Consider the following 26,583-nt stretch of genomic DNA (forward strand, 5'->3'; position numbering starts at 1 on the left):
AGTGAGGTGCCTGAGAGTCCACTTAAATTTGCAAAAGGACTTATGTCTGTCCCTGTCCCCCCATTTTTGTTTGTTTGTTTCAGACCTCCACCATTTATCCTCTGCTCTTCTGGACTATTGTAAACCCTTCTTAACTGTCCTTCTAACCCACCCTCCGCACTATTGCCACAGCAGTCTTTCTAAAATGTAAACTTAGCCACATTATTCCTGCTTAGAATTCTTTAGTGATTTCTCATGGCCTTTTTGAAAAAGCTGGATTTCTTGTCATGTATACAAGGCCCTTATTTTTTAAAAAATTTTATTTCCTGTTACTCCTACACTTACACTGTGTTTGACTATCTCCAGCTATCGTAAATTTTCGTGGATGAATTTTCAAAAATTTTTAGAATAGATTTAGATCTATGGGAAAGTTGCAAAGGTAATATAGAATTCCATGGATGAGTTTTCATATCTTACTGTTATTTCCTCATCTTGGAATTATTACCTATCCATGTTTGGAAAACTACTTTCTTAAAGATGTAGTTTTTATTTTTAATATTTTTTAGTTATTGATGTACCTTTATTTTTTATTTATTTATATGTGGTACTGAGGATTGAACTCAGTGCCTCACACATGCCAGGCAAGTGCCCTGCCACTGAGCCACAAGCCCAGCCCCTTGAAGACTGCCACTCTGGGCAATGCTATATTATTCAAAAAGTAGAGAAGCTAGGCATGGTGGTACACTCCTATAATCCTAGCAGCTCAGGGAGCTGAGGCAGGAGAATCAGAAGTTCAAAGGCAGCCTCAGCAACTGCGCTAAACCCTGTCTCAAAGTAAAAAATAAAAAGGACTGGGGATATGACTCAGTAGTTAAGTGCCCCTGGGTTCAATCCTTAGTACCAAAACAAAAACTAAAAAACAAGAAGTAGGGGGAAATGCATGTTTGGTGTGCCAATAAAGCAGGAACATCAATATTTATGAGGCAAGGGACTTGGTATTTCCCCACAGCTTACACAAAATTGTGAGAAAACCCAGAGCCTTGTGTCCTTAAACTTAATTTAATTTTGAATTATTTGAGTATCTCTCAGTTGGTAGGAACTCTCCTGTTTTCATTTCCTTGTATATTGTTGTCTCCTGATTGGCTTGAACTCTTCAGAAAGTCCATGTGGTAAAATAGAAAGCTAAAAAGGTAGGTGGGCATTTGTCGATTAAGAGAACAAAATGGAAGTGTGAACTTGATTGGTTCCTTAGTGAAAATAAGCCCCCAGGGTAAAATCAATTTGGGGGGACAAATGGGAGAATTTTAAATATGTGTACAGTTAGAGGACAATGTGCATGTTCCTATCCTTAGGAGACGCATGCTGAGGTATTTCTGAACTCTGCACTTTACTTTCAAATGATTCAATGGGAATAAAAGTGCTTGGCCATCTTGGCAAAAAGACAGAACTGGCAAGCAAATTGTGGCAACATGCTGACACAAAGAATTGAAGTGATGGCCATTATTCTTTCACGTTAAAACATTATAAAGTGTACGCCAGGCACACTGACATGTGCCTGTAATTCCAGCAACTCGCCAGACCTAGGCAGGAGGATCACAAATTCCAGGCCAAACTGGGCAACGTAGCGAGACCTTGTCTCGAAATAAAAAAAAGGGCTGGGCATGTAGCTCAGTGGCAGAGCGCCACTGGGTTCAATCCTCAGTACTCTAGGTTAGGGCCTAACATTGTGCAGGAAACTTACTAGCAGCTCACTAAATTCAACTCCTCGGGAAGGGGAGGGCAATTATGATCGAAATTCTGTTGGTGGTTTCCTCTTCCTCCCACCGCGCTCCTCCCTTCTTGAATTCTTCTTTGGAGCGGAACCGCCCGAGCGAGGCTTCTGTCCCTGGGCGCTCTCCGTAGGTCACTGAACTCTCATTGGCTGGGGATCGCCGACGTCTCATTGTGTCGCGGGCTGACATTTTTCCGTGGAGCGCGGGTTCGGATTCCAATTTTAGGTGATCTTATCAACCTAAGCTATTGGAACAGATGGCTCAGAAACCTCTGCGCCTGTGAGTTACCCTGAATCAGAAGGCTGTGTGTGTGTGTGTGTGTGTGTGTGTGTGTGTGTGCGTGTAAGCGCGCACGTGTACATACGCTTGGAGACGGGCCGGGGTCCTTGACAGGAAGGAAAAGGAATAGGGCTAGGGGTCGCAGGGCTGCTGGGAAACACCGGTCAAATCTTTGGGCTCTTGGGGTCGGCCCCTTTCCCGGGTCCTGTTCACCCTGAGAGGGGACTCTCTAGGCAACACTCACGGAAGCACCCGGACTCTGGTCTTCTCCGTCTTAGAGTGTTCAGGCCTAAGATATATCATCCCCCCATTAATCTCTTTCTTTACCCCATTTATTTGTTAACCAAATGCTTGTAGACCTTAAGCCCATTGCTGGGTTCTGGGCAGTGGCAGATAGGATACATAGATAGTGCCATGGCCCTGGCGCACTTTTTAATGGGAGAGAAGGGGACGTTGGGTTGCAAAGAGAAGTTCATTGACGCATTCAACAAGTATTTATTTAACAACTTCGTCGTGTCAGGGACAGTGCTAGGCGTTGCAAAGATGGAGTTCCTGCTTTAATGGAGCGTATAATCTGTAATCAAAGAATACAAATAAGTGTAAAATTTTGAAAATAGTAAATGTCCAGGCAAAAAGTTTCACAGAGGATTATAATAGTGGTATTTAACTTAATGGAGGGAATCAAGGACTGTTCCCCCCAAGGAATTGAGGCTGGAGCCCTGGTAAATTTTTTTTTGTGTTTAATCTAGAGAAGCCATTGAAACGTTTAATAACGCCATGGTATGGTCAAATTTTCATTTTGGAAAGTGATTCTGACTGCAGCGTAGGAAACAAATCAAAACCAAAGTAGAGGACAGCTAAGATTAGGTTGAGTTATGATATGGCAGAGGAAAAGTTTAAGGCTTGAATATTCATTAAGAAGGTGAAATCAATCTTGGTGATGATTTGGTTGTGAGTTAGGAGTTGTCACTGTTCTGTCATTGACGTCTCTTTCTTCCCTAGGGTAAGGAACACTACAAAATGCCCAGATGAGGAGCTAGTGAATTATGATGTACAAACTGCACAGTGTATCTCCCAGAAACAATTATAATTCCATGTTACAGCTACTGTGATACAAGTATAGAATCCTGTGGGAGTACCAGGAATGGTTACTAATAGAGACTGGAAGGCTTCCTAGAGGAAGTGGTGCTCAGAACATAAATAAAAATACTTAATAGTTTATGACGGAACTTGGTCCTAGATGCTATGTGGGTTTCTGAGATTTTGAGAAAGGAGTGACTTTCCAAACTGTCAGGAAGGCTTTAGAGATGTGCTAGGCCTAGAAAGATGGGGAAAACTTAGACTCAGGATGGGTAGGGAGGGACTATTAGTAGAGGTAACTATCCTAGGGAGTGGCAGAGGCAGAGTGACCAAATTGATAATATTGGGAGGTTTCAATTAGGAAAACTTGGAGCAAGCACTGGAGAGACAGGCAAGACCTGTGGAAAACTATATTTCTACAGGCAGTAGAGAAATCTCTTATTTAATGTTCTTTAGGAAGAAACATAAACTAATGGCTTTATGTAAGATGATTAGGAAGAAGAGAAGGTATTAGAGAAATATAAGTGTATTCTATACTTTGTGAGAAGGTGTTAGAGAAATATAAGTGTATTCTGTACTTTGTGTCCAATGCTAGATTGTTTCTGTCATATCACAGGACTCTGAGTTGTTCAGCCTTGCAGTTATTCTCCATTCCTTCTTCTTCCTCATTTCCCATCCTACTTCCCACTTTATAATTTGTGGTTAAATTCTAAATTATTTATTTCCTTTCTCTCTTCCTCATGTTCATTAGACATTGCCCTTTTTGTTGATATATTTGCTTATGGTTACTTTTTCCTTCAGTCCATCTTTCACTGTTATTAAAACAATCTTTTTATAAAGTATATAAGATCATGTCACTACCTTGCTTGAAAATGTTCAGTGATAAGGATAATAAAAGGACACCAGAAAGACATACTGACAAAACAAAAAGGAACTATAATACTTGGAGTTATAAGACACTAAGGAAATGATATAAATAGTGGAAAAATTATATAAGTCAGAATCAGAAGAACTCAGAAATGAGATGATAGAACAAGTCACTTCATAACCTGGGACTAGTCCATCTAACCTCAGCCTCTGCCATTTTCTACCTCCCACCCCATGACATTTTGCTCAGATTTGTTTCACACCCCTTTTCATATGTTTACAATAACTAGAATGTCTTCCCTTCACTGATTATAAACTTTTTGAGGCTTTAACTGAGTCTTTCTCCTCTTTATACTCATTCTAACATGTTCTTAGTATAGTACTTGACATATTACACTTAGCATAGTGTAGGTGTCCAAAACATGTTTATTGAATGAGTGACAGAACCCCTGTGTTAAGGTGGAGACGAGAGAAATAAAAAATTCAAAATGTGAAAAATGTTTGGAAAAAGGGCTGTGTTACTTTGTGGGGGATTTTTGATGTTTGGTCATCAAGACAGATGGACAAAACTTGGGAATAAGAAGAAGCTGACTCAACTTGGAGAAAAGGAAAAGCTAAATTTTAGAGTTAAAGGCATTGGTGACATCTTCAAGAGGTGCTGCCTCATGGTTAGTAATAGTTTATATGCATTAAACCTCTCAAGGTAAATTGCAGAGGGACTGGATCACATATCTTCCTAATCTAGAAGATCTGTGTGTGTGTGTGTGTGTGTATGTGAACATTTACATATATATAGATAGACACACATATTACACACACACACACACACACCCCTGGTAGACCCACTTGTGTTTCCTGAATTGCCATAATATTTATTTCTTGTTTGCAGCTTGGCTTGTGGAGATGTTGAAGGAAAGTTTGATGTTTTATTCAATAGAGTTCGAGCAATTCAGAAGAAAAGTGGAAACTTTGATGTAAGATTCCTTTTTACTGAATTTTATTTTACCATTGTGGTCAAACATACTAAAATAAAATTTGGACTCCTTTATTAATTTCTTGATTGAATGCAGATTCTCCACTTTTATTAGATTGAATTACTTTCGTGAGTATGAGCATGAGAATTCAGTAGCTATAATGTGATGGGGAAGAGAGACCTACATACTATAGAACCTTTTATACTTCTTGCATTTGAATCTTATTACTTTATTACTGCACAAAAAAACTGGATTTGGGGGCTGGGATGTAGCTCAGTGGCAAAGTGTCTTCCTTGCATTCGCAAAGCCCTGGGTTCAACCCCCAGTTCCAAAAAAAAAAAAAAAAACAAAAATAAAAAAAACAAAAACTGGGTTTGGGAAGCACAGATCTATTTCACAAGTGTGTGATATGGGTTAAATCAGATAATCTATCTACAAGATGCTTCACAAACCAAAGAGCTCCAAATCAATGTTATGTATGGTTGCAACTAGAATACAGAAGAGTATTCTAGACATGGAGATAATTTTTCATTAGGTTAAAGGTCAAATAAAGACAAGAGGCAGGAAATGTGGTTTTTATGCCCTGTATCTCTCAAGGTATCTGATATTTTAAGTTTTATATTTCACAAGGGATTCTTTAGAGATCCACTTTTCTATCGCTGTATATTCTACGGAAGAAGAAAGACGGTGGAATGACGGTGTAGGACTGGGAATATTTGAGGAACACCTGAATTCTCATTTCTTTTGGAAGTTCAGTTCCCTGACTCCCTCTTCCCTTTTCCCAGCTTGAATTTGACAGTCCGTGAGCCAAAGTTTAATAATTCATGGAATTAATAATATGACAATGACTGTGAACTGTGTATTGAAGTTCTTCAAATTGAGGAGGAGTAAAAACCTGGTCTGAGAGACCATTAAGTAGGACAATTAGCTGAATGTTGCTATCAATAATATATTATTTAATATTTAAAAATCTCATATGTCTGTTTAAAAAACTCATTTTAGCTGCTGTTATGTGTAGGAAATTTCTTTGGCTCTACCCCAGATGCTGAATGGGAGGAGTACAAGACTGGCATCAAGAAAGGTATAGAAACTATTTATATTTAACATGATTTCTACAAAATTTTGGGAGCTACAGTTATTGCTGTGTTGTATTTCACAACTTAGTTATTTAAGAATTTCCCTCTTGAGCTTTGTATTGTGCTGGAAAGAGCGTACATGCATAATTCACATGTTCACATTTTGAATTTGTTTCAATTTAGTTCCATAAAAATTATACTTGTCTAAGTTGACAGACCTGAATAATATGCAACCAAATGTGTCCTCTGCTTTTTCCAGTTTTAGTGTTTGGTAAGCTTTTTTAGGGTCTGTGTTTCCTGCTTATACGTTGAGCATCCACTTTAAATGTCACTTAATTGGCCTAGTGATATCATTTAATAGTCAAGCCACAAGGTTGAGTATAGGATATCCTTAGTGGAGAGCAGGTTCTACATTTAGGATTTCTTTGGGGTAGTGTATGGACTATATTTGCTAAGGGTATTTTTCCTGCAGAGAAGCATTTCTCTAGTTCCAAAGCAGATCTAGTAACCATATGGTGTCATGTCTGTTCCTCTTACCAGCTCCTATTCAGACATACGTGCTTGGTGCCAATAACCAGGAAACAGTAAAATATTTCCAAGATGCTGATGGGTGTGAATTAGCTGAAAACATTACTTATCTGGGTAAGTTGATATTTTTTGTGTTTGTAATGAACATAATAATGTATTTTCAGGAATTAATCTTCCAGGAAATTTTTGGCTGATTTCTTCTGACATTACTACCTGAGAAAATGGCGACTTGGTTGCAGGGAAGCAGGTTCCCAAAGTTTGTGTCTGTGCCCTTAAGGCAATGTTTTTTTTTTTTTTTTTTTCCCCGTTTGTTATCTTCCCCACTTTCCCTCAGTCTCCTTATGTTTCCATAACCCAGTATAGACTCTTTCAGCCAACTTGCCTATTGGGTATGGAGTACTTAAGGTATAAATTATGTCCAAATAAAGGAAATTCTACTTTGTGGTCTTACCTTAAACCTTGCTGGATATATACTGCTTTCTTGTGAATTAGGCTCCTAATTAGCTCTAGATTTCATTCTAAGGTTTTGGCAACTTGCAAGTTTTTAGTGCTGATCTTTTTATTCCCTTTATACTTTTTCTAGTTTCGGATCCACTTTTCAATTCCAGGTTAAAGTCCCTCCCTGCCCCCACCCCAACAACCCTCTGTATTGTATGTATTGGTTCTTTAGTAGGTTTCTTACTCTAAATCTAAAAACTACACTGATAATATCTGGCCACTTTAAAAAGCACTCAAATTTTGCTTTTGTCTTCTCCCACCTGCTTACTATTCTGCCTCTTTTATCATTCAACTCATTTTGCCTAAAATGGTTTCACTGTTGTTTTCATTTCCTCTTTGTTGTCTTATTTCTCTAGAAGCAGGTATTTCCTTTACTATAAATGCCCTCTTTCTCCCTCCTCACCATAGTCCATCTTGGCCTTTAGTGTTTATATTTCATTGTGGCCCTTCAGTAAACAATCTCGTCTTGCTCTCATTATATGAGATTCCTTTAAACAAAAAACTGAGGAAAGACTTTTTATTTTTATTTATTTTGTTTGTTTTGCTTTTATTTTTGTTTTATTTGTTGTATTTTGTTTTTATGGTGCTAGGGGTGGAACCCAGGGCCTCACATTTGTCAAGGTTGTGCTCTACCACTGAGCTATGTCCCCAGCACCTATGCTTGTTTTTAACCACAGTTTTGAGACATACATTTTGAAATCCCATTTTTGTAGCTCTTAGGATAGGCCTGATTTGTGGCAATTATCAGTGTAATTTTTAGATTTAGAGTAAGAAACCTACTATAGATATTTGGCAGTCATTTTTGCGAGATGAATAGTTCCAAAATACTTGGCTTATTTCTGTGAAATGAGTTTTGAGATCCAGTGAGAGAGTTATGGCAAGATTGCAGTAAATCACCAAGTCCATTTTGGAGCAGGAGGTGGAACCTTTATTCACCAGCTGGCTGTCAGGATCCACCAGCTGGCAGGCCAAGGGGAAGGCTTCAGGTCTACACTCTTCGCCACCCACCCCCCCCCGCCCCCCTGGGGTTTGAGTACACCTTTTATAGTCTAAAGCCATATTAATCATAAGTGGCTGTTGCTATAATTCAAAGCCATAAACAAATATCATGAGATCTAAAATCATAAGCATAAGAGGGAGTGGGTCAAAACGTCTCTACTTGAGTTCAAGTTAGGAATGATTACTAACCTCCAGATAATCAATCTCTGACAGGGTACATTGTTCAAGAAAAATGGGAACCAAAGAGAACAATTTTACATTGTATAAGAATTGCCATTTTGTGTGCCAAACATGCTATGCTAAGCAACTGTTGATTTTTATATCATGTGGAGTCTTAGGGCAAAATGGATTTTGTTTGGTCATTGCCTGTATAGCCTGACCCATAACAAGAAGAATAAGTAGTTATTTGTTTACTTACATATTTATTGTCATGCTGATCACACACAGGGCCTTATGTATGCTAGGGAAGTTCTCTTACGGAGCCACATCCCCAGCTTCCAAGCAGTGGTTTTGATGGTGAACATATGATATGATTTAAGTGTTGGCAGAATACCCAACATATAGTTGGAAGTGATAGCTTTTTTCTAGAGTATATAAACAGGGTCAGTGTTAAATAGTCTAGGCTTTGTGGAGGAAGAGGAAAAATAAAGCTGAGAAGAGGATCAAGTTATTAAGGAAGAAATATAGTGAGAAGGGAAGTAGGTAGATGTACTTTGTAGGGAGATATCTTCAGCTAGTGGGTAGGCTAAGGGAGGTGCTCATAGTACTGTTTGGAGTAATAAAGATATTGTCAAGTTCATAGAATCTCTAGGGTGATTACTGGCCTTTAAGAGAGGCGTGAGAGAGGGAAACTATATAGCAATGGGTTAAGAAACTAAGAGGTAAGGCACTTAGAGAGCAGGTGCTATACAAAAAATTTGAAAATGAAGAAGAGAAAGTTCCTTAGAATGTGTTTTTGGATGGGGATGATTGAGTGTATTCTGTTCTTTTCTAAATAGAACCAGTTGAGAAGAAACTCAAAAAGGGAGGTAAAAAATTGATAGGACAAGATCTGGGAGACAACAGAAGGAATGGCATCAAGGTGACAAGCTGGGAATATAATTTTAGAGGAGAGTAGAGTCTAATTTTCTCAAACAGTTGCTCTTTCCATATATTTTCCTTTTATTAGAAGTTGCAGCCTTTTGTAGATTATAGCTTTCTCAGAGCAATTAGTTTTTCTTCTTATTGCCTCCTCCTATTTTCAAGTCTAGGTTTCTTTTAGTCTATGTATAGTCTTCTCTAAAAAGCAGAAAGCCTTTTTCTTCTTCATCACTGCTTCCAAACTTTTATCAATAATATTTGTATCACAGCTGGTGTGAACAGACTTACCCATGCATACCAGCAGTCTCCATGTACGGGCTGCTCAGACTGAACTGTTGGAGTCAGACAACATTGATATGCAGCAGCCAGGGAAGGGCTGTAGGAGTTTACACTCCTTCAGGCATATAGAATGGCAGGGATATAGAAGAGTTGTGGCATGAGAAGAAAGATTCATTGTCTTATTGATGATGTTTCCTTCTGCAGTTTTGATTAAAACTTGTCCATTTTTCTTTGAACCAGGTCGGAAAGGTGTCTTCACTGGAAGCTCGGGCCTGCAGATTGTATATCTCAGTGGGACAGAGTCATTAACTGAGCCAGTTCCAGGTTACAGTTTTAGTCCTAAGGATGTGTCTTCCCTGAGAACAATGCTGTGTTCAACATCCCAGTTTAAGGGTGTTGATATCTTGCTCACATCTCCATGGCCCAAGTATGTGGGGAACTTTGGGAATTCTTCTGTGAGTAGTGCTTGTTGGAATTTCTAAAAGTAAATTGCACTGGCTTAAGTTGACTTTTTCATTTTTGAAAAAATTTCTCTTTATATTGAATAGTATTAACTCTTGATACCTTTCACAATAAATCGTTTGTGAAGTTTTTCAGAATTCTTAAAGCTATATAAACTGACCAAAACAAAAGTTGATCTCATAAAAATATGGTTCACAAATGAGATTACTGAAATCTTAATTATAAATGGGTGGTTCTTTAAATTTTAATCTCTGCTTTATTTCTCTCAAACCTTCTCTTAATATGGTTTGAGAATTTACTTTTAATGAAAAGATTTACGATTGACAGCTCTATAGTTGTATTTTCCTCTTTCTAGTCTAGATTACTGCTTTTTGGCTATCAAAGTATTTTTTCCGAGATCAGATGAGATCGGGCGCGTTCAGGGTGGTATGGCCGTAGACTATCAAAGTATTTTTAAAAACTGAATAATTGTGGGGTTGAGTTTAGTAATCTAAAAATGGGGAAAAGATTTTTTAAATTTTGTGCTTCTCTGTTAGAAATACTTCAGTATTAGAATGCATTAGAGCTCATTATTGCATTTGATTTTAATATTTTTGTGAGTAATCTCAAGGCTATATACCAGGAGTAACAGCTATTGTGGAGAATGAAATACTATACTGGTGGACATCAGCCTAAGAAATATCTTGTAAATGTGTGTGGGCTGGGGATGTAGCTCGGTGGTAGAGCACTTGCCTAACTCTGGGTTCAATCGCAACATGATGGAAGGAGGAAGGCAAGATTATATGTGAGGGCAGAAAGCATCAACTGAGCCTCATTGAAGAATGAATGCATTTGGGGACAAAACACTATGAATGGATTTATAATTATCAGTGATGAGCTAGAAGAGTGACCTGTAGACCAGGGCCAACTTTAGCACCCAAAATAGCAGAGATTATCAGGGAAAATGTTAACAGGAGAAGGGACAAAGCTCTCTTCCTTTACCAACCCATGATTATGTTTCACCTAGAATATGAAGATTAATGCTAGTTGCAGCATAATGGTATAGTAAAGCTAGGGAAGATTCAGAGAAGGGGTACCAAAGTGACGATAGAAAGGAGAAAGACATGTGGTGCTCTGTAAGGAAAGATGCGAAAATTAAGCCCCTTCATTTGATGTGTGTGGGGGGAGTACTAAAAAAGGACTTTGATTAAAGTTAATAATAACTACAGGATATTTACGGGGAAGAAACCATAGAGTCCACCAGTCTCTAAGAAACTATGACTAACTTCAAGAACAATTCCCTGCCCCTCAGCAGAAACTTAAAGGAGGCAAAAATAAGACAAAAGGAAGTCCCTGCCTTACTTAGTAGAAAATAAACTTTGCTAATTTATTTCCAGCTAATAATTTCTTTGAGAGAGAGATCATGTAATTGATTATTAACAGAAGCTAGGGATATTCTGGGAACAGGCTAACTTTTGAAAAACTGTGTTACTTAGAAGCCTTTTAGCAATGGTGTTGGTGCAAACTGCCATTTCCTTAACTGTAGCCTATGTGATGAGATCCTTTAATATTCTGTTGGATCCTTAGAGATATGAAGGCTAGCTTTTAAATTTTACTTTCTGCATTGACAGATACATAGTTGCACTACAAAGCACATTATAGAGGTAAATTTTTGTGGGCTCCAGAGAAAGACCTTACTTTCTAAAAAAGGTTTTAATAATATGTGTTTTGGATGTTAGTATGGAGCAGTTACCTTGCTTTTTAACCTCTGGTTTCTAATAATTATTCCTATTTCTCCATTCATAATAGTCCAGTAGCTTTGTGTTTGATTTTTCTCTGATTTCCGTAGGTATGAAATTCACTGAACAAATTCTGCTGCTTACATTTGTATCCATGTACAAATTTCAAAGATGTTTCAAAGAATCTTATTTCCTGATAATTTCTGAGTCTGTATGGATGACCAAGTTTTCATTTATCAGGGAGAAGTGGATACCAAAAAATGTGGCTCTGCCTTGGTCTCCAGTCTTGCCACAAGCTTAAAACCAAGATATCATTTCGCTGCCTTGGAAAAGTCATATTATGAGAGGCTTCCATATCGGTGAATAACATTTCCTTCTTTTTGACTTTTTGAAGAATTTGTCTTGAATCTTCTGTGTATAGACATGTATCTTGCTCATTTTTAGTTTTATATCATCTTGGTTCCTTTTGGCACTGGATCAAATTACCCTCAAGTCATTCGTCTTCTCTGAGTTTGTTCCCTAACTTGAAATAAAAGGAATTGTACTGTAAGGTCCCTTTAAGTTTGAGGGTCTGAGGTTATACTACTGTATAATCATTGTAGTCCTTTATCGCACATTAGGTCCTGTTATCATTGGATCAAACCAATTTTTTTTGTATAGTATTGAAAGTTCAACTCTCAGTACAGTAACTGTGGAATTATTTCGGTTTAGAAATCAAGTACTTGCGTCAGGTCTCTCCTTCTACCCCCTGCTTTTTGTTTGTTTGAACTTAACTTACTTTTTTTCTTTTAATTAAAATAATTGTTGCTTAGTGAAATAAACATTTAAAACATAGAAGAGCTCAAAAAGTATTTTGTTTTAGTTTTAGTTATTTTTTTCTATATTATATAGATACTTTGGTATATTTATATTTTTACCTGGGGGAGAAAATCATAGTAAATGTTACTATTAGAGGCATGTTTTTTCCACTTAGAGCACTTTTTTTTTTTTTAAGTTTTGCTATTTCAGCTTATTACACAAAAGAAGAAAGAATAATAAAATGAACCATCATGTTCCCACCAGCTAGCTTCAGCAATTATTAACATTTTGACAATCTCACAACTCTTTTTTCGAAACCAAACATTGGAATTTTGGTTATTTTCAGAGACATGATCTCATGTCTTTATAACAACAACCCTGTGAGTTAGGAATTTTTAAACTACCAGATAGATAGATAAATCCTACAAGATAGATAGGTAACTTCTCTGAGATTATATGATTTGTGGTGGTGGATTTAGGACCTCTGCTCTTTTCATGGTCATATTTCATAGTTAAAAATCAAAAGTAAAGTGCTGGTAACCTGTTATCTCTCAAATATGTTCTAGAAACCATGTCGTTCTACAAGAAAATGCACAGCATGCCACCCGGTTCATAGCCCTGGCAAATGTTGGGAATCCAGAAAAGAAAAAGGTAAAGATTTGAGTATTTGGCAGTAGGTTAATGTTCATTGTCTGCTTGTTCATTGTTTGTTTCTCTTGTCCATGTAGCATTCAGAACTTCCCTTCTCCCCAATTAAAAAATCCCAGTAGCTTCAGATTCCTTTGTAGAGTTAAAGTGATGAAGGGTTAGGTTTCCTTGGATTTTTTTTTTTTAAGGATATTTTAGAGAAAGGTTTGGGAAAAAATAGGTTCCGTGGAATAAAAGCAAACTATCAAATGAACGGTATTCCTTTCCTTAAACATCCATGTGGTTTTCTCTATGGGTATTTGTGACTTTGCCCTTAGATGGCATTCTTCTTTGCTTCTCTTAACAACTTCCTTTAGCTGAAATAATAAAATTTTCCAAAGGATTTACCTACGTCTTCTTTGGCTTTGGAAATTAAATTATTAGTGATGTCTGAAATTCATCCTTGAATTAGAAAATAGTTCATTTGTATTAGAAAATAGTTCAGGTGATACAGAAGAAGATACCAGAAGGGTAGGTTGCTTTTCTCACTTCCCTGAGAGCATTTCTGATTTCCTAGGCCAAAACCAGTTTGTTGTGGATTAAGAGAGCTAAAATCAGAATTGGTCCAGTGGGAAAATAGGCAAAATCATCTGCCTGAATTATCTAAAGCTTATTCCTATCTAATATGCCACAGAAAATGTACATACAAAAGATAAGCAAAACATATTTAGTTCTTTTTCATATTTTAAGCTTCTAAGCTCAGTTCTTTCTTAGCAAGTTTAGATTTGTAGTTTTTTGTTTGTTTGTTTGTTTGAGGTGCTGGGGGTCAAATCCAGGGCCTTGCACATACCAGGCAAGGACTCAAGGAGTCTATCACTGAACTATATTCCCAACCCTTTGTAGTTTTTATTTTGAAACTGAGTCCCTCTAAGTTGCTCAGGTTGGCCTTGAACTTGCAATCCCCCTGCCTCAGCCTCCCAAGTAGCTGGGATTATAGGAGAGTGCCACCTCACCCAGTTGTAATTATTTTTAATTGACTTTTTAAACTAAATAGTACTCTTAAGTATTTTCAGTGTATAGCTTTACTCTCAGAGACATGTAAGCGACTCACATTTCAGCCAAAGACTATGCACATTTTAAAGTTAGGCAGGCATTCACTCAAAACTTTGTTCCAATCTGTACTGCTACTAGCAGTATAGTTTTCTTTTCTTTTCTTTTCTTTTTTTTTCTTTTCCTCTCCACACTCTCACTGGATAGTGTCAGATTTTTATTGAAGCTTTTGCCAATCTGATAGATTTACTTGGTTGCATTTCCCTGATCGTGGTAAGGTTAAGCATCTACTCACATCTAAAGTTTTCAATCTCTATACGTCAAAGATTCTAGATATTTATATATGACTATTTACTTCTTTGCTACTAGTTCTTAAGAAAATTTTATCAGCATATATAGCAGAATTTGTATAGTATTAGAGGGAAACCTTGAGTTTTCCAATTGTAAGTTTCATTAGGAAAAAAGAATGATAGTGTTGACAGAATCTATTCATAAAGATGAAGGACTCATAGATAGAAGCAGCTTGTCTTCAAAGGTTATGGAGCTAGTCCCTCTGGACAGTTGTTTCTGCTCCTTAATCTAAGTAAGGGCCCCTGATTGGTGTAAGGGCTGGATTTTGATTTGTTGCTTATTATTTCATGAGTGCTTGGCTACCTCTACAGAGGCCACTGAATTGGCTTTTGATTTATCACTGTATATTCTCTGAGCCTCAGGCAGGCTTTTAATCAATTTCAGGTTCTTTCTGTGAAATCTTCACAGTAATACAGGCTTACTACATTTGGATATACAGTATTTCCCTTAATGTTATGTTTGTTTGTTTGTTTTTTCTCTGAAGTATCTTTATGCATTCAGTATTGTTCCCATGAAACTAATGGATACAGCAGAACTGGTAAAACAGCCTCCAGATGTCACTGAAAATCCTTACAGAAAATCTGGAAAGGAAGCATCCATAGGAAAGCAAATTCCTATCCCTGAGGTACATTCTGGTTGAGGGGTGGTATTTTCTGGGTTGCCAGGATTGCTAGGTGTATTTTATTTTATTTTATTTTTTTGGGTACTGGGAATTGAACCCAAGAGTGCTTTTCCTCTGAGCTACATCCTAGCCTTTTTTTATTTTGATAAAAGATCTCACTAAGTTGCTTTGGGCTTTACTAATTTACTGAGGCTGGTCTTGAACTTGCAATCCTCTTGCCTCAGCCTCCCAAGTCATTGGGAATACAGGTGCGAGCCACCATGCCTGGTGCCAGTTGTACTTTTCCTGGGTATAGTTTAGTACATAAGACAAGTTTAATCCTCAGAATAAAAATCTTGTTTTTTCTTGGGAAATTATAGTAGTGTTTAGGAAGTATAAGTAGATTTCGACTAAGCTAGTATTTTTTTATTGTAATTTGAGGCTCACAGTTTCATGTTAAGTCTTTGTCTAAATTTGTTTCATATATTGGGGTTTTTCATATGTTAAGTTTTTCCTTGTTTAAAAGTTGATTATCTATTCTTAGCTTTTAAAGCAGAGATCTAGCTTGGTAGCAATATAATCTATAATAATTTTAGCATGATTGCTATAAGGGAATAAGATTCACTGTGAATAAATTTTCCTAATTATAGATTTTTCTGAAACAATTTTTTCTCCCACTAAAGCAACAAATATCAAGTTTCCTTATTAGGATTCATGGTCTGCTTTCTTGGACATTTCTATCTTTTCAAAAAGGCTTTTTTGTCTTCTCTTTTTACTGTTGTTTCTAATGGCTCTGATTTCTCATCTCTTTAATTAAAGTTTAATTAGATTTGTTCAACCTGTGAAACTGTGGGACTATTCCTTTCTCCCTATTGAGAAAGGAAAAGGAATTTTGGGTAGGTTCATATTATTCTGTTTTAGGTAACAATTGCTCTATAGCCTTAATTTTAACTTGTTTTTCCTAAGAAATGAAGTTGGTAGCATGGTATGTTGAGATATATGACTGAGAATCCTGGCACCAGGGTTGGAAAATATTTTTGTTCCCTAGAATTGGCAGGAAGGGCTATAGGAAACAGACTAGATGTGGTTGGAATGTTCCCTTGTGTGTGAATAACTGACTTTTTGTTTAAAAGTTAGTTGAATAATATACTTTTCTCTCTTTGGTCATTCCAGGAAGATTCAGCCTGTCAGTTCTTCTTTGATTTAAATGAAAAGCAGGGAAGGAAGCGTTCATCCACAGGCAGAGATAGCAAATCTCCTCACCCAAAGCAGCCTCGCAAACCTCGTAAGTACCTTGGTTTCAGAAGTTTCCTATTATTTTGGAGTTTTTGGAAAGCAGCCTTATAAAGAGATCATCTTCTGGCAGAAGGAAATTGTAGAGAGTCATTAAGAGGAAAAGTAAAAATAAAATGTGTCAATAAGACATGATGAAGTAAAAAGTACATACAAAACCTGTAGGTTAATAAAATTATAGAATAATCAAACTGAGAGGATGGACTTTAAGGCCATTTTATTGGGAGTATAAAATGTTACCCAGGATCTTGAGATTTGACACTGGCACAGCTGAGACTAGAAGTAGTATACCTACACCCAGTCCAGAGTTCTTTCATTGCAGCCTTTTGCCAGTATGTGCTGCTTCAGTCAATATGTGATTATCTGTTTGTGGATCACCTACCTGTGGATTAGTTATAAATTCAGAACTTTTCTAAAAGAGGTTTAGTTTCATTGAAAATGGTGCTGCGTGGCTATGGCTATATTGAGGAGCACATGTCCAGCCCATTGCTGCAGTGCTGTATGCAATCTTTGCAGTATATAAATATCAAACAAGGCTGAATTCTATATGGTGATTATATGTTATAGTGCTTAGACCATAGTAACACTTGGCTTTCTTCCACTTAAAGCTCAGCCTCCAGGACCATGCTGGTTTTGCCTTGCCAGCCCTGAAGTGGAAAAGCATTTGGTGGTCAACATTGGCACACATGTGAGTTACTTCCATGGACTTTTACCTTTTACAGAGAAGAACCTGCTCATTTGTTTTTTTATTAACTTTATTAAGGCAAGATCCACATACAAAACATATCCATTTTAAGTATACAGTTCAGCGATATTCAGTAAGCTTACTGAGTCATGCATCCATCATGTAATACAGTTTTAAAACATTTCCATCACTCCAATAAAATTTCATGTGCCCATTTGCAGTTAATTTTTGTCCCTACCCTCAGCCCCAGATAACTACTGGTGTACTTTCTGTCTTTATAGGTTTGTGGGGGATTTTGGACATTTAATATAACTAATATAACTAGAATTATATAATATGTGGTCGGCCTTCTTTTACTAGTATTATATTTTCTTGAGGTTCATCCGTGTTATAGAATGTATCAGTATTTTATTCATTTTTATTGCCAAATAGTATTCCTTGTATGAATGTACCACATTTTATTTATCCATTCACCACTTATGGGATATTTGAGTGTTTTTCACTTTATGGCTATTAGAATAATACACCTGTATAAAATTTGCATGCAAGTGTATGGTTTTATTCAGGCTGAAAAGAGCCCTGATAAACTCTTCATGTCTCACAGGGAAGTTATTCTGTTTCATAAGGAGCATCTCAGGTCTTGTTTTTGACTCAGTTTAACACCTCAAGTAGGAGGCCACATGAACATTTTAGCCTAGAGCCTAGACATAGTAGTCAAGTTTTATTTGCCTGTACTGTCCTTTGTCTGGTAGAACTCCTTTGAAAACTTCTAATGACCTTTGTGTCTCTGGCAAAGGGTTTAGAATCCCCCATCTCAAGCCATTCTTCTTGTTCACCTTTTATTAGACTTTCCCCTCTATATTTCTCTGCCTGTGTTGAGTCTTCCTCGAGGGATGTATGCTGATGGCCCTTAGTCACAAACTGATAAAAAGGGGAGAAAGTCTGCTTAGAGTCCAAACATACTATTGCAAAATTAGCTTTTAAATTGCGTTTTATTGCTGGGAGAAACATTCATTCAGGTTCTATTTATATATTATTTGAGATAACCTAAGCATGGAGGAGATTAGAAAGAGCACTTGAAAGAGTAGGAGGATATTTTGCAGGTGTGAAACTGTTCACAGGAGCTGGAATTATGCATTAGAGGTGGAAAGCTATTTAGTTTAGACTTTAATAAACAAAGAATTCATATCACAGAATACAAGTTGATGTTTATGACAGTGATCCTGTGACAAAGAGAAGACCAGAAGACAGACTTCTGGAGTAACCTTTTAAAACACAGTAAAAACGGTTATTGTAAAATAAAAAATTTAGTGCCTGTGAGGTTTTGATGAACTTAGTCATATGGAAAACTAACTGTAGATTTGCTTGGTCCTTTCTACCAAATAAATCAAGGAGGCTTATGCTTTAGTTTGTTTTCAATACATATCCTGTCATTGTATTGGATTTTTCTCATTGTAGATAGAAATAAATGACACCTTTCTTGAGCTTTAATTTTGAATTCTATATTTGTCTGCATTGGTATTAATTGGATCCTTGTGTATTCACTCACAGTGTCTGTCTTTCAGAGTGTCTGACAATAGAACAGTCTTGCATGTTTTTATTTTGACAGAAATGTTTTAGTTACTTTTGAAGACTGAAATTCATTGTTAGAAACCATAGTTTTCTACCTCTTTAAATGTATCTGAGTTCAACTCCTTCCTTCCACCCTATTAGGTTGTGTTTCCCTTAACTTTGTACAATTTAATCAGCAGCTTAAAGCTGGAAGGACATTGGATGCTAATCATGTAATCTTTGTCTTTTTTGTGTGTATTTGGGGGTGAGATATAAGAACTGGATATTATCAGGGAGGCAGATAGTGGTCATTTTGAAATCAGAAGTGGTACTTTTCTGTAGTTAAAGGGCAAGTGGTGGTAACTGAAAATTTGGTTTTAAGTTTAGAGCCTGGGAGGAACAACCCAATTGGTGTTTATTACAATTTTCAACTCTGGTCTGTGAAGCCAAAAGTCTTCTTGTATATTCCCAGTTTATTTGATTCTTACATAAAAGTTTCTTACATCCAAAACCAGATTTTTTAAAAGTTCAAGAATATCTGTTAATAGTGTTTTTAAGCACTTTTCTCTACATCCTCAGTCTCACTATTTATTTACTTATGGTTCTGGGGACTGAACATAGGGCCTTGTGCATTCTAGCAAGCACTCTACCACTGAGCTACATCCCCATCCCTTTTTATTTTATTTTGAGATAGGGTCTTACTAAGTTGCCCAAACTGGCCTTACCTGTGATACTCCTACCTCAACCTTACCAGTAGCTGGGATTACAGATGTGCACCACCATGCCTGGCATAAGCTTACTCTTTGCATAAGCTTTGCTCCCTGGATCATACATATGCAATATTGTTCTCAACTGTTCTTTAGTGCTACCTTGCCCTGGCTAAAGGAGGCTTATCTGATGACCATGTCCTCATTCTGCCTATTGGACACTACCAGTCAGTAGTGGAGCTTTCAGCAGAGGTGGTGGAGGAAGTGGAGAAGTATAAGGCTACACTGAGACGCTTCTTTAAGAATCGAGGGAAGCGATGTGTTCTTTTTGAGAGAAATTATAAAAGCCATCATCTCCAGCTACAGGTAGGTGGTATCTATCTAGAAATTTGGAAGGACACTCTGGTAATCTTGATATTGATAAATAAATATTTAAATAATGGCTAACTTTATTATTTAATTTTAGTTTACTATTTAAAGTGTTTAATATGAATTTTCATAACAATTTTTAAATAATGTTCATTTAAAAGTATCTAATGATTACCCCAGAGATTTCATAGGAAAGTACATGATGGATGTAAATGAATAGCAAGATGATATCTTGTTTAGAAAAGGTATGGGAAGGTTCCAAGGAAGACGCGGGCCTTACGGGTAAGAGTTTAGAAAGGTTTGGATATTTTGTGTGGAAGTCCTGCATGAATGAAGCCTTAGAGGTAGGATGTAATCTCACAGCTGGCATGGGGCTAGCAGCTCAGAAATTTGGCAATTGTTTATGGATAATTTGTAATTGTGGTGGTTTCTTTCTGGCTCATTTGTTAAGTTTTCAAATAGGCCTGATTCTGCCACATACATTATATAGGAGCTGCCATTGACTTAAAAACAGAGAGATCTTTCTTAAGTTTTTCCTGCATCAGAGATTGGCTCCCACAAGTGTCAGTCTAGCTCATAAGTTTAAGTCCTACAGACAGGCTGACAAAGGCCTGTCTGGCCTGAGGAGAGTCTGTGCTGAGGGGTGTTTCTCTACCCCTATGATGGATTTGCTATTTCTCTGAGACTATGCAGATACAACCTCTCTGGAATGTGTACAAAGAATTCCCATTATTCCCCACACCTCTGCCCAGGTCATTCCTGTGCCACTCAGCTGCTGTGCTACTGATGACATTAAAGATGCCTTCATTACCCAGGCTCAAGAGCAACAGATAGAGCTGTTGGAAATCCCAGAGCACTCTGACATCAAGCAGGTGAAACAAAAGAGGATGGTGATGGTGATGGCTTTTTAAACTATAGTTCCACTAAGTAGTTTGGGATCTGCAGCTACTCGCATATCTGTTTTCTTTCCTTCTAGACTGAATTCTTTGCCAAATCAGAACTTATAAGAAATGAGTTAGGATTTTAGGTTTTCAAAACACTATTGTGTGTCCTCATACAACTCTGTTTACTTTAGATTGCACAGCCTGGCGCGGCATATTTTTATGTTGAACTTGACACAGGAGAGAAGCTTTTCCACAGAATTAAGAAGAATTTTCCTTTGCAGTTTGGAAGGTTTGTATGTTTTCCTTCATTTCAGTGTATTTTCACTAGATCTACTATAAACATAGTGGTAGTCTGCATGAATAATTAATAAAAAGCCAAAGAGGAAATAGTCCTTTACAGAAGGAACTTATAATTTTAGGGCAACACAGGTATTTACATATATGACAGTCATGTGATACAAAATGTGAAGAGTACCATGACAGAGTTTTGGAGAGCACTGTCCTTTAGAAATTCATAGGAGAGAAGAGTTCGTTTCTATGAAGCATAAAGCTTTATGAAATGGTCAAAGTTGAACTTTAGAGAGAGACTTAGAGGGCAGAGATTGGTGTGAGGACATTTCAGCTAGAAGCGTGAAGTGCTACCCATTGAGCATATACAGTGGGTCAGACACTATGCCAAAAACATTACATACATTTTTTCATGTCTTATTTAATCTTCACAACTCCATAAAGTAGGAACTGTCATCCCAATTTACCAATATAGAGAATGAGACTCTAAAGCAGTACCAAATGAACTTTCCACAAAGATGGAAATGTTCTACAAAACTACACTATCCAGTATAGTAATCATTAGCTAGTAGACACTTGAAAATGTAGCTAAATGACTGAGGGACTAAATTTTTTATTTTATTTAATTTTAATTAATTAAGAGTTTAAATTCAAACAGCTACATCTGGCTAGTAGCAATTTTTTTGGATAGCCTAGTTTAACAGGGGTTGATTTGCATGCCCATGATCACACAGTGATTCAAACCCAGGTCTGGTAGACCCAAATGTGAGGTCTTAACCTCATTATTCTGTAGTTCTAAGAGTCTCAATGAGACTTCATTTGTGCTTCTCATATTAGGCAAAACATGAGTGCAAGATCATACAGGGAATAGAATCAGTTACGCAAAGATCAAAGACAGAAAGTGGTTGACAATGGGACTGGGGATGTGGCTCAAGCAGTAGCGCGCTCGCCTGGCATGCGTGCGGCCTGGGTTCGATCCTTAGCACCACATACAAACAAAGATGTCGTGTCTGCCGAAAACTAAAAAATAAATATTAAAAAATTCTGTCTGTCTCTCTCTCTCTCTCTTTAAAAAATAAAATAAAATAAAGACAATGTATTGTTCTTTAAAAAAAAAGTGGTTGACAAGAAAAGACAAAGAGTATGAAAGGGAGTAAAAAATGTATAGAATGGATTATATGATACTGTTTCAGTGAATTGCAGCTATATTTTAAGACTGGGTTGAGAGTGAACCTTGAACCCTTCCTGTATTCATTTGGAATGATAAATTCATTCATTTATCCCATTGGATAAATCCAGTAAATGTAGTCGTCTACATTTTCAAAGAGATAATTGAAAATGAGAATAAAAGTGTTATACACTCTAAACATCTGACTTGATCTTTTTGTTGTTGCCTTGACAACAGATGCAGATATACATTGATGATATAAGCAGACATATAAAGCCCACAGACATGTAAAGCCAACAAAAGGAAGATCCTTTGAATGGTTTTGTGCTTATGATAGTCACTGATATTTCAACATTGTTTTTCCAAATACTGATTTGTAGTTAATAGCATTTTATACTTAACAAAATACTTGAAAAGCCATTTTTTGTTATTGTTGTTGTTGTTCTAATCATTATACATGACAGCAGGATGCTCTTCGGTTCATTGTACACAAATGGAGCACAATTTTTCACTTCTCTGGTTGTATACAAAGTAGTTTCACACGATTCGGGCAATCTACATTACCTAGGTTAACTTGTCCATCTCATTCCACCATCTTTCCTACCCCCATGCCTCCTCCTCTTCCCTCCCTCCCCTTCGCCAATCCAAAGTTCATCCACTTGTCCCATGCCCCTTCCCCATTGTGGATTAGCATCCACTTATCAGAGAAAATATTCAGCCTTTGGTTTTGGGGGATTGGCTTACTTTGCTTAGCATGATATTCTCCAACTCCATCCATTTACCTGCAAATATTATAATTTTTTTCTCTTTTATTGCTGAGTAATATTCCATTGTGTATATATACTACAGTTTCATTATCCATTCATCTATAGAAGGTTTGTTCCACAGTTTGGCTATTGTGAATTGTGGTGCTATGAACATTAATGTGACTGCATCACTGTAGTATGCTGTTTTAAAGTCCTTTGGGTATAGACCAAGGAGTGGGATAGCTGGGTCAAATGGTGGTTCTATTCCAAGGTTTTTAAGGAATCTCCATACTGTTTTTCAGAGTGGTTGCACCTATTTGCAGTCCCACCAATAATGTTTGTGTGTGCCTTGAAAAGCCATTTTATCCCCCTCAGCTGTGTAAGAATAGTGGTTCTGTCTTCATTTTGCATATGAAGAAGTAGGCACGAGGTTTGCTCAGGAAGCTAGAACTTGAGCTCAGGTCTTTTGACTTTTAGAAGACTCATATCATTTATTTCCAACTCTTCTATTGTAGTTTCACAGTAGAAAATGAACCAAGTAGAAACATAAAATTATTTCTAATGTATAAAAATAAGTAAAAATAAATAAAAATATAAAGCAACAGAAATTAGAAGGAACTTGTGTATATGTATCTTTGGTCTTGCGAACTAAAATACGTTGTTTTCTTCATATTGAGCTTGTGTTGGTGTGCCTATATAGGTGTTACCCCCCTATAATAAGATGCAGAAGCATTTTAAGTCAGAATAGTTATGACACCTGACTGCACCTGCCTCAGAAAACTCATGTTCTAGTTGGGATGACCAAACTACAGTTTAAAGTAGGATCATAGATAATATAGTATTTTGATTGTCCCCTTTGTACATCATAAAATCCTGTAAGGTAGGTACTTTTTTTTGCCTCTCATAGGTGAGGAAATCAAGACTTAAAGAGATGAAGTAGTCTGTTCAGGTTATAGTGGCAGAGCTAGAAATGGAATCCAGTCTCTGATCTTTCTGACATCAGTGCCTGCCCTCTTCCTACTATTCCATGTTGCCTCTATAAGTACCAATATTATAGTTCAAGTTGTTCCAGAGAAGGAAAAGTAAATGAGATATGAGGGATCAGGAAAGAGGTAGGACTTGAGATGATCACTTAAAATAGGTATGATTTTGATAGACAAGATGGCAGAGAACAGTATGAGCAGACAGAGAAATATGTATAGTTTCTTTGGGTGATGTTGGGTCTGACTGGAGAAAGACCAAGGAAGGAGGGGGTTTAGGGCAAATATTTCTGACTTTGACCTCTTTGTTCTTTCTGTAGGGAAGTATTGGCCAGTGAAGCTATTCTTAATATTCCTAACAAGTCTGACTGGAGACAGTGTCAAATCAGCAAGGAAGAAGAGGAGATTCTGGCTCGTCGCTTCCGGAAAGACTTTGAACCCTTTGACTTTACTCTGGATGACTAAGCAAAGGGAAGAGAAGGGCACTTTATGAACCTCATAGGAAATGTTCACAGTCTTCCATAAGGACTGTTTCCCTGCCTCTTTTGTGCATTCCCATGGAACCTGCCTGCAGCAAGAGGCCTAGGAATGAGGTTGTTTCTCTTTTCTTTTTTTGTTTGTTTTAGAAAAATCATTCTAGGATTAAAATTCTATGTTAAAAGCATATCTATTATCCAGCTCTAAGAACAGCTTATGTTTATCTACATTTTCAAAAACTTAAACTATTAAATAAAATCTTCCCTGGTTGAGAAGGGTCTTGTGTTTATGTTGCCTATGACCATTGAAATGAAACAAAGTAGTATGTGCAATAGAAAAGGCAGAGCTTTAGGCCCAGCTGTTAGTCCACAATCATACAGGGTGGTTTCTCCCTGAGCAATTCAGGGTAGAGAAGGGTCTCATGGGCCTTGCTATCCACCCCCACCCCCACCCCCCAGTACTGGAGATTGTACCACGGTGTACTCCACCACTGAACTATACCTCCAGCCCTTTTTATTTTTTGAGACAAGATCTCACTAATTTGCTTGAACTTGTGATTCTCCTGCCTCAGCCTCCAGAGTTACTGGTATTAAGGCTTGCATCACTGTCATGCCCTGTGCTATTTTTCTTACATAATATTTGAAGCCTTCACTTCTTCAGATAATTGAATCCTATGTGCCAGGCATTTTTCTGGACTCTTAAGAGTATAATCATATCTCAATATGGTGCCTGTTATCCAGAATTTACAGTCTAACTGGGAGGAGAATGAGCAGATTTATGAAAAAATGGAATCTGCTTTGAATATGCTATTTCAGATGTTTGAAATGTCTAGTGAATGTGTTCACTGTACTCTTGTAAAATTCTAAATTCATGGAGATCTGGGTTGAGTGATAAGGCTTTGGGGATCACCAGGATATAGGCCATAGTGAAATCATGAGTATGGATGAAAATAAGATAAGATGAATACAGTTCTTAGCTAAAGATGACCACGATTTAAGAAGTGTTTAGAAACAGTGATCCAACAGTACATGGGGGTGGAGCAGAGAGATCACAGGATATAGCATCTTGGAAGCCAAAAGAAAAATAATCATTCCTATATTTCAGACATTTATTACCTAGAAAGCTTTACTTGATAATCCTCATAAAATCTCTATGAAATATTCATTACCTCTACTTACACTGAAAAAATGAAGCTTGCAAATCTGAAGATCATTGAGCTTGGGGTCAATCAGTCTAGGATTTTTTAAAAAACTTGAACTGTTCCATGTTCTGAGAATGGGAATGTTTTTGAAAGTGAACTATAGGAACCAACCTGATCTCTGCAAAGATGACCACTTTAAAGTCAATGATCATCAATATCCTGACTGGGGTCCCAGCTCTTCTGAATAAGACTTTATGGGGTTGACTTATGAAGACTAGAAATGAAGCCAGATTTAAAGTTAGGTAGTCAGTGTAGTTAGGTAAATGGGGTCTAATACCGAGTGAAATCTAAAATGGAGGCCATGCTGGCAATGATTCCGGGAAACGCAGGACAACTCATGGAATGTTAATGAAGTCCTGAAAAGGCCCTAGGCCAAAGTCCACCTCAAAGAAAGGTTAATGAACAGCCCCCAGCAAAAAGGTGCTGACTCAGAAGTCCTTCCTGACCAGATTACTTCTTTGGCCCACCTGTGTCCCACCCCTCGGTCCTTCCCACCTACATTCCATCACTGAAAGAACTATAAAAAGGGGAGACAACATCCCTTCCACGGATTCCACCTCTTGGGTCCCCTTCTTCGTCCGGGAGAAGTCTTTTCTGCTGTCCTTTAATAAACTTCTAATTTCTACTCTGACCTTGCCTCAGCGTGCTTCTTTGGTGTTATTCTTCAACATTGGGGAAGCAAGAACTCGTCACCGGTCAACAGCGGTAACAGAAACACTCTAGCACCACTAGGCTGTACACACAACAAAGGAGAGGCCTTCATAGTGTCATGACAGTCTGCACCATAATCCTCTTTATGGTCTGCCCAGCTTTAAGGGAAGTGTTCTGAGAGATTCTATTTTATTCCAATTCCATGTAAACTGCCCAAGTATAGAAACCAGCATCTCCCATACCAACTGTGATGGATATTCCACATCAGCTTGCTATGTATCATGCGGTGTTTAACATTCTGGTTGCACTGACATTTCTTTGAGAATTTGATTTCCTGTTTCTTATACCAGTAAATTGAGATCCCTAGTTTCCCTGAAGCAGATGACTGAACTCAAATGAAGAACAGAGCTGGCTCCCCTATGCAATCTGCCACTTAAAAGTACTTCCTGTTGCACCAAGGGCATTCCTAAAGCTTGTCTTTGCAGAAACAATTCTCACAATGAGCCATCACTGTGGCAAACCCATAACGGAAGGACTTCCTGACCGCAAACTCCGTGAGACATTT

The 26,583-nt window shown here is 37.4% G+C and overlaps 1 protein-coding gene and 1 non-coding gene across 4 annotated transcripts; both read left to right on the plus strand.

Moving 5' to 3' along the window:
• Positions 1-1,916: 1,916 nt before the first annotated feature.
• On the plus strand, positions 1,917-24,441 carry Cwf19l1 (CWF19 like cell cycle control factor 1). 3 transcript variants are annotated; one of them, XM_027930289.2, is made up of 14 exons: positions 1,917-2,030; positions 4,867-4,951; positions 5,954-6,032; positions 6,568-6,669; positions 9,652-9,866; positions 11,832-11,950; positions 12,956-13,040; positions 14,902-15,042; positions 16,192-16,303; positions 16,920-16,999; positions 19,411-19,620; positions 20,376-20,495; positions 20,699-20,796; positions 24,010-24,441. In XM_027930289.2, the coding sequence occupies exons 1-14, from the start codon at positions 2,008-2,010 to the stop codon at positions 24,152-24,154; spliced, it is 1,614 nt and encodes a 537-aa protein (XP_027786090.2). In that variant the 5' UTR covers positions 1,917-2,007; the 3' UTR covers positions 24,155-24,441. The 3 variants fall into 3 exon arrangements, with proteins under 3 accessions (XP_027786090.2, XP_071467101.1, XP_027786092.1); XM_071611000.1 differs by having other exon boundaries at positions 1,958-1,976; XM_027930291.2 differs by lacking the exons at positions 1,917-2,030; positions 4,867-4,951; positions 5,954-6,032; positions 6,568-6,669 and having other exon boundaries at positions 9,751-9,838.
• On the plus strand, positions 20,040-20,186 carry LOC114088723 (small nucleolar RNA SNORA12). Its single transcript, XR_003582044.1, has one exon. It is a non-coding gene; the product is annotated as a small nucleolar RNA SNORA12 (small nucleolar RNA).
• Positions 24,442-26,583: the final 2,142 nt, after the last annotated feature.

The sequence above is a fragment of the Marmota flaviventris genome, chromosome 4, assembly GCF_047511675.1.
Source record: "Marmota flaviventris isolate mMarFla1 chromosome 4, mMarFla1.hap1, whole genome shotgun sequence".
Taxonomy (NCBI): Eukaryota; Metazoa; Chordata; class Mammalia; order Rodentia; family Sciuridae; genus Marmota; species Marmota flaviventris.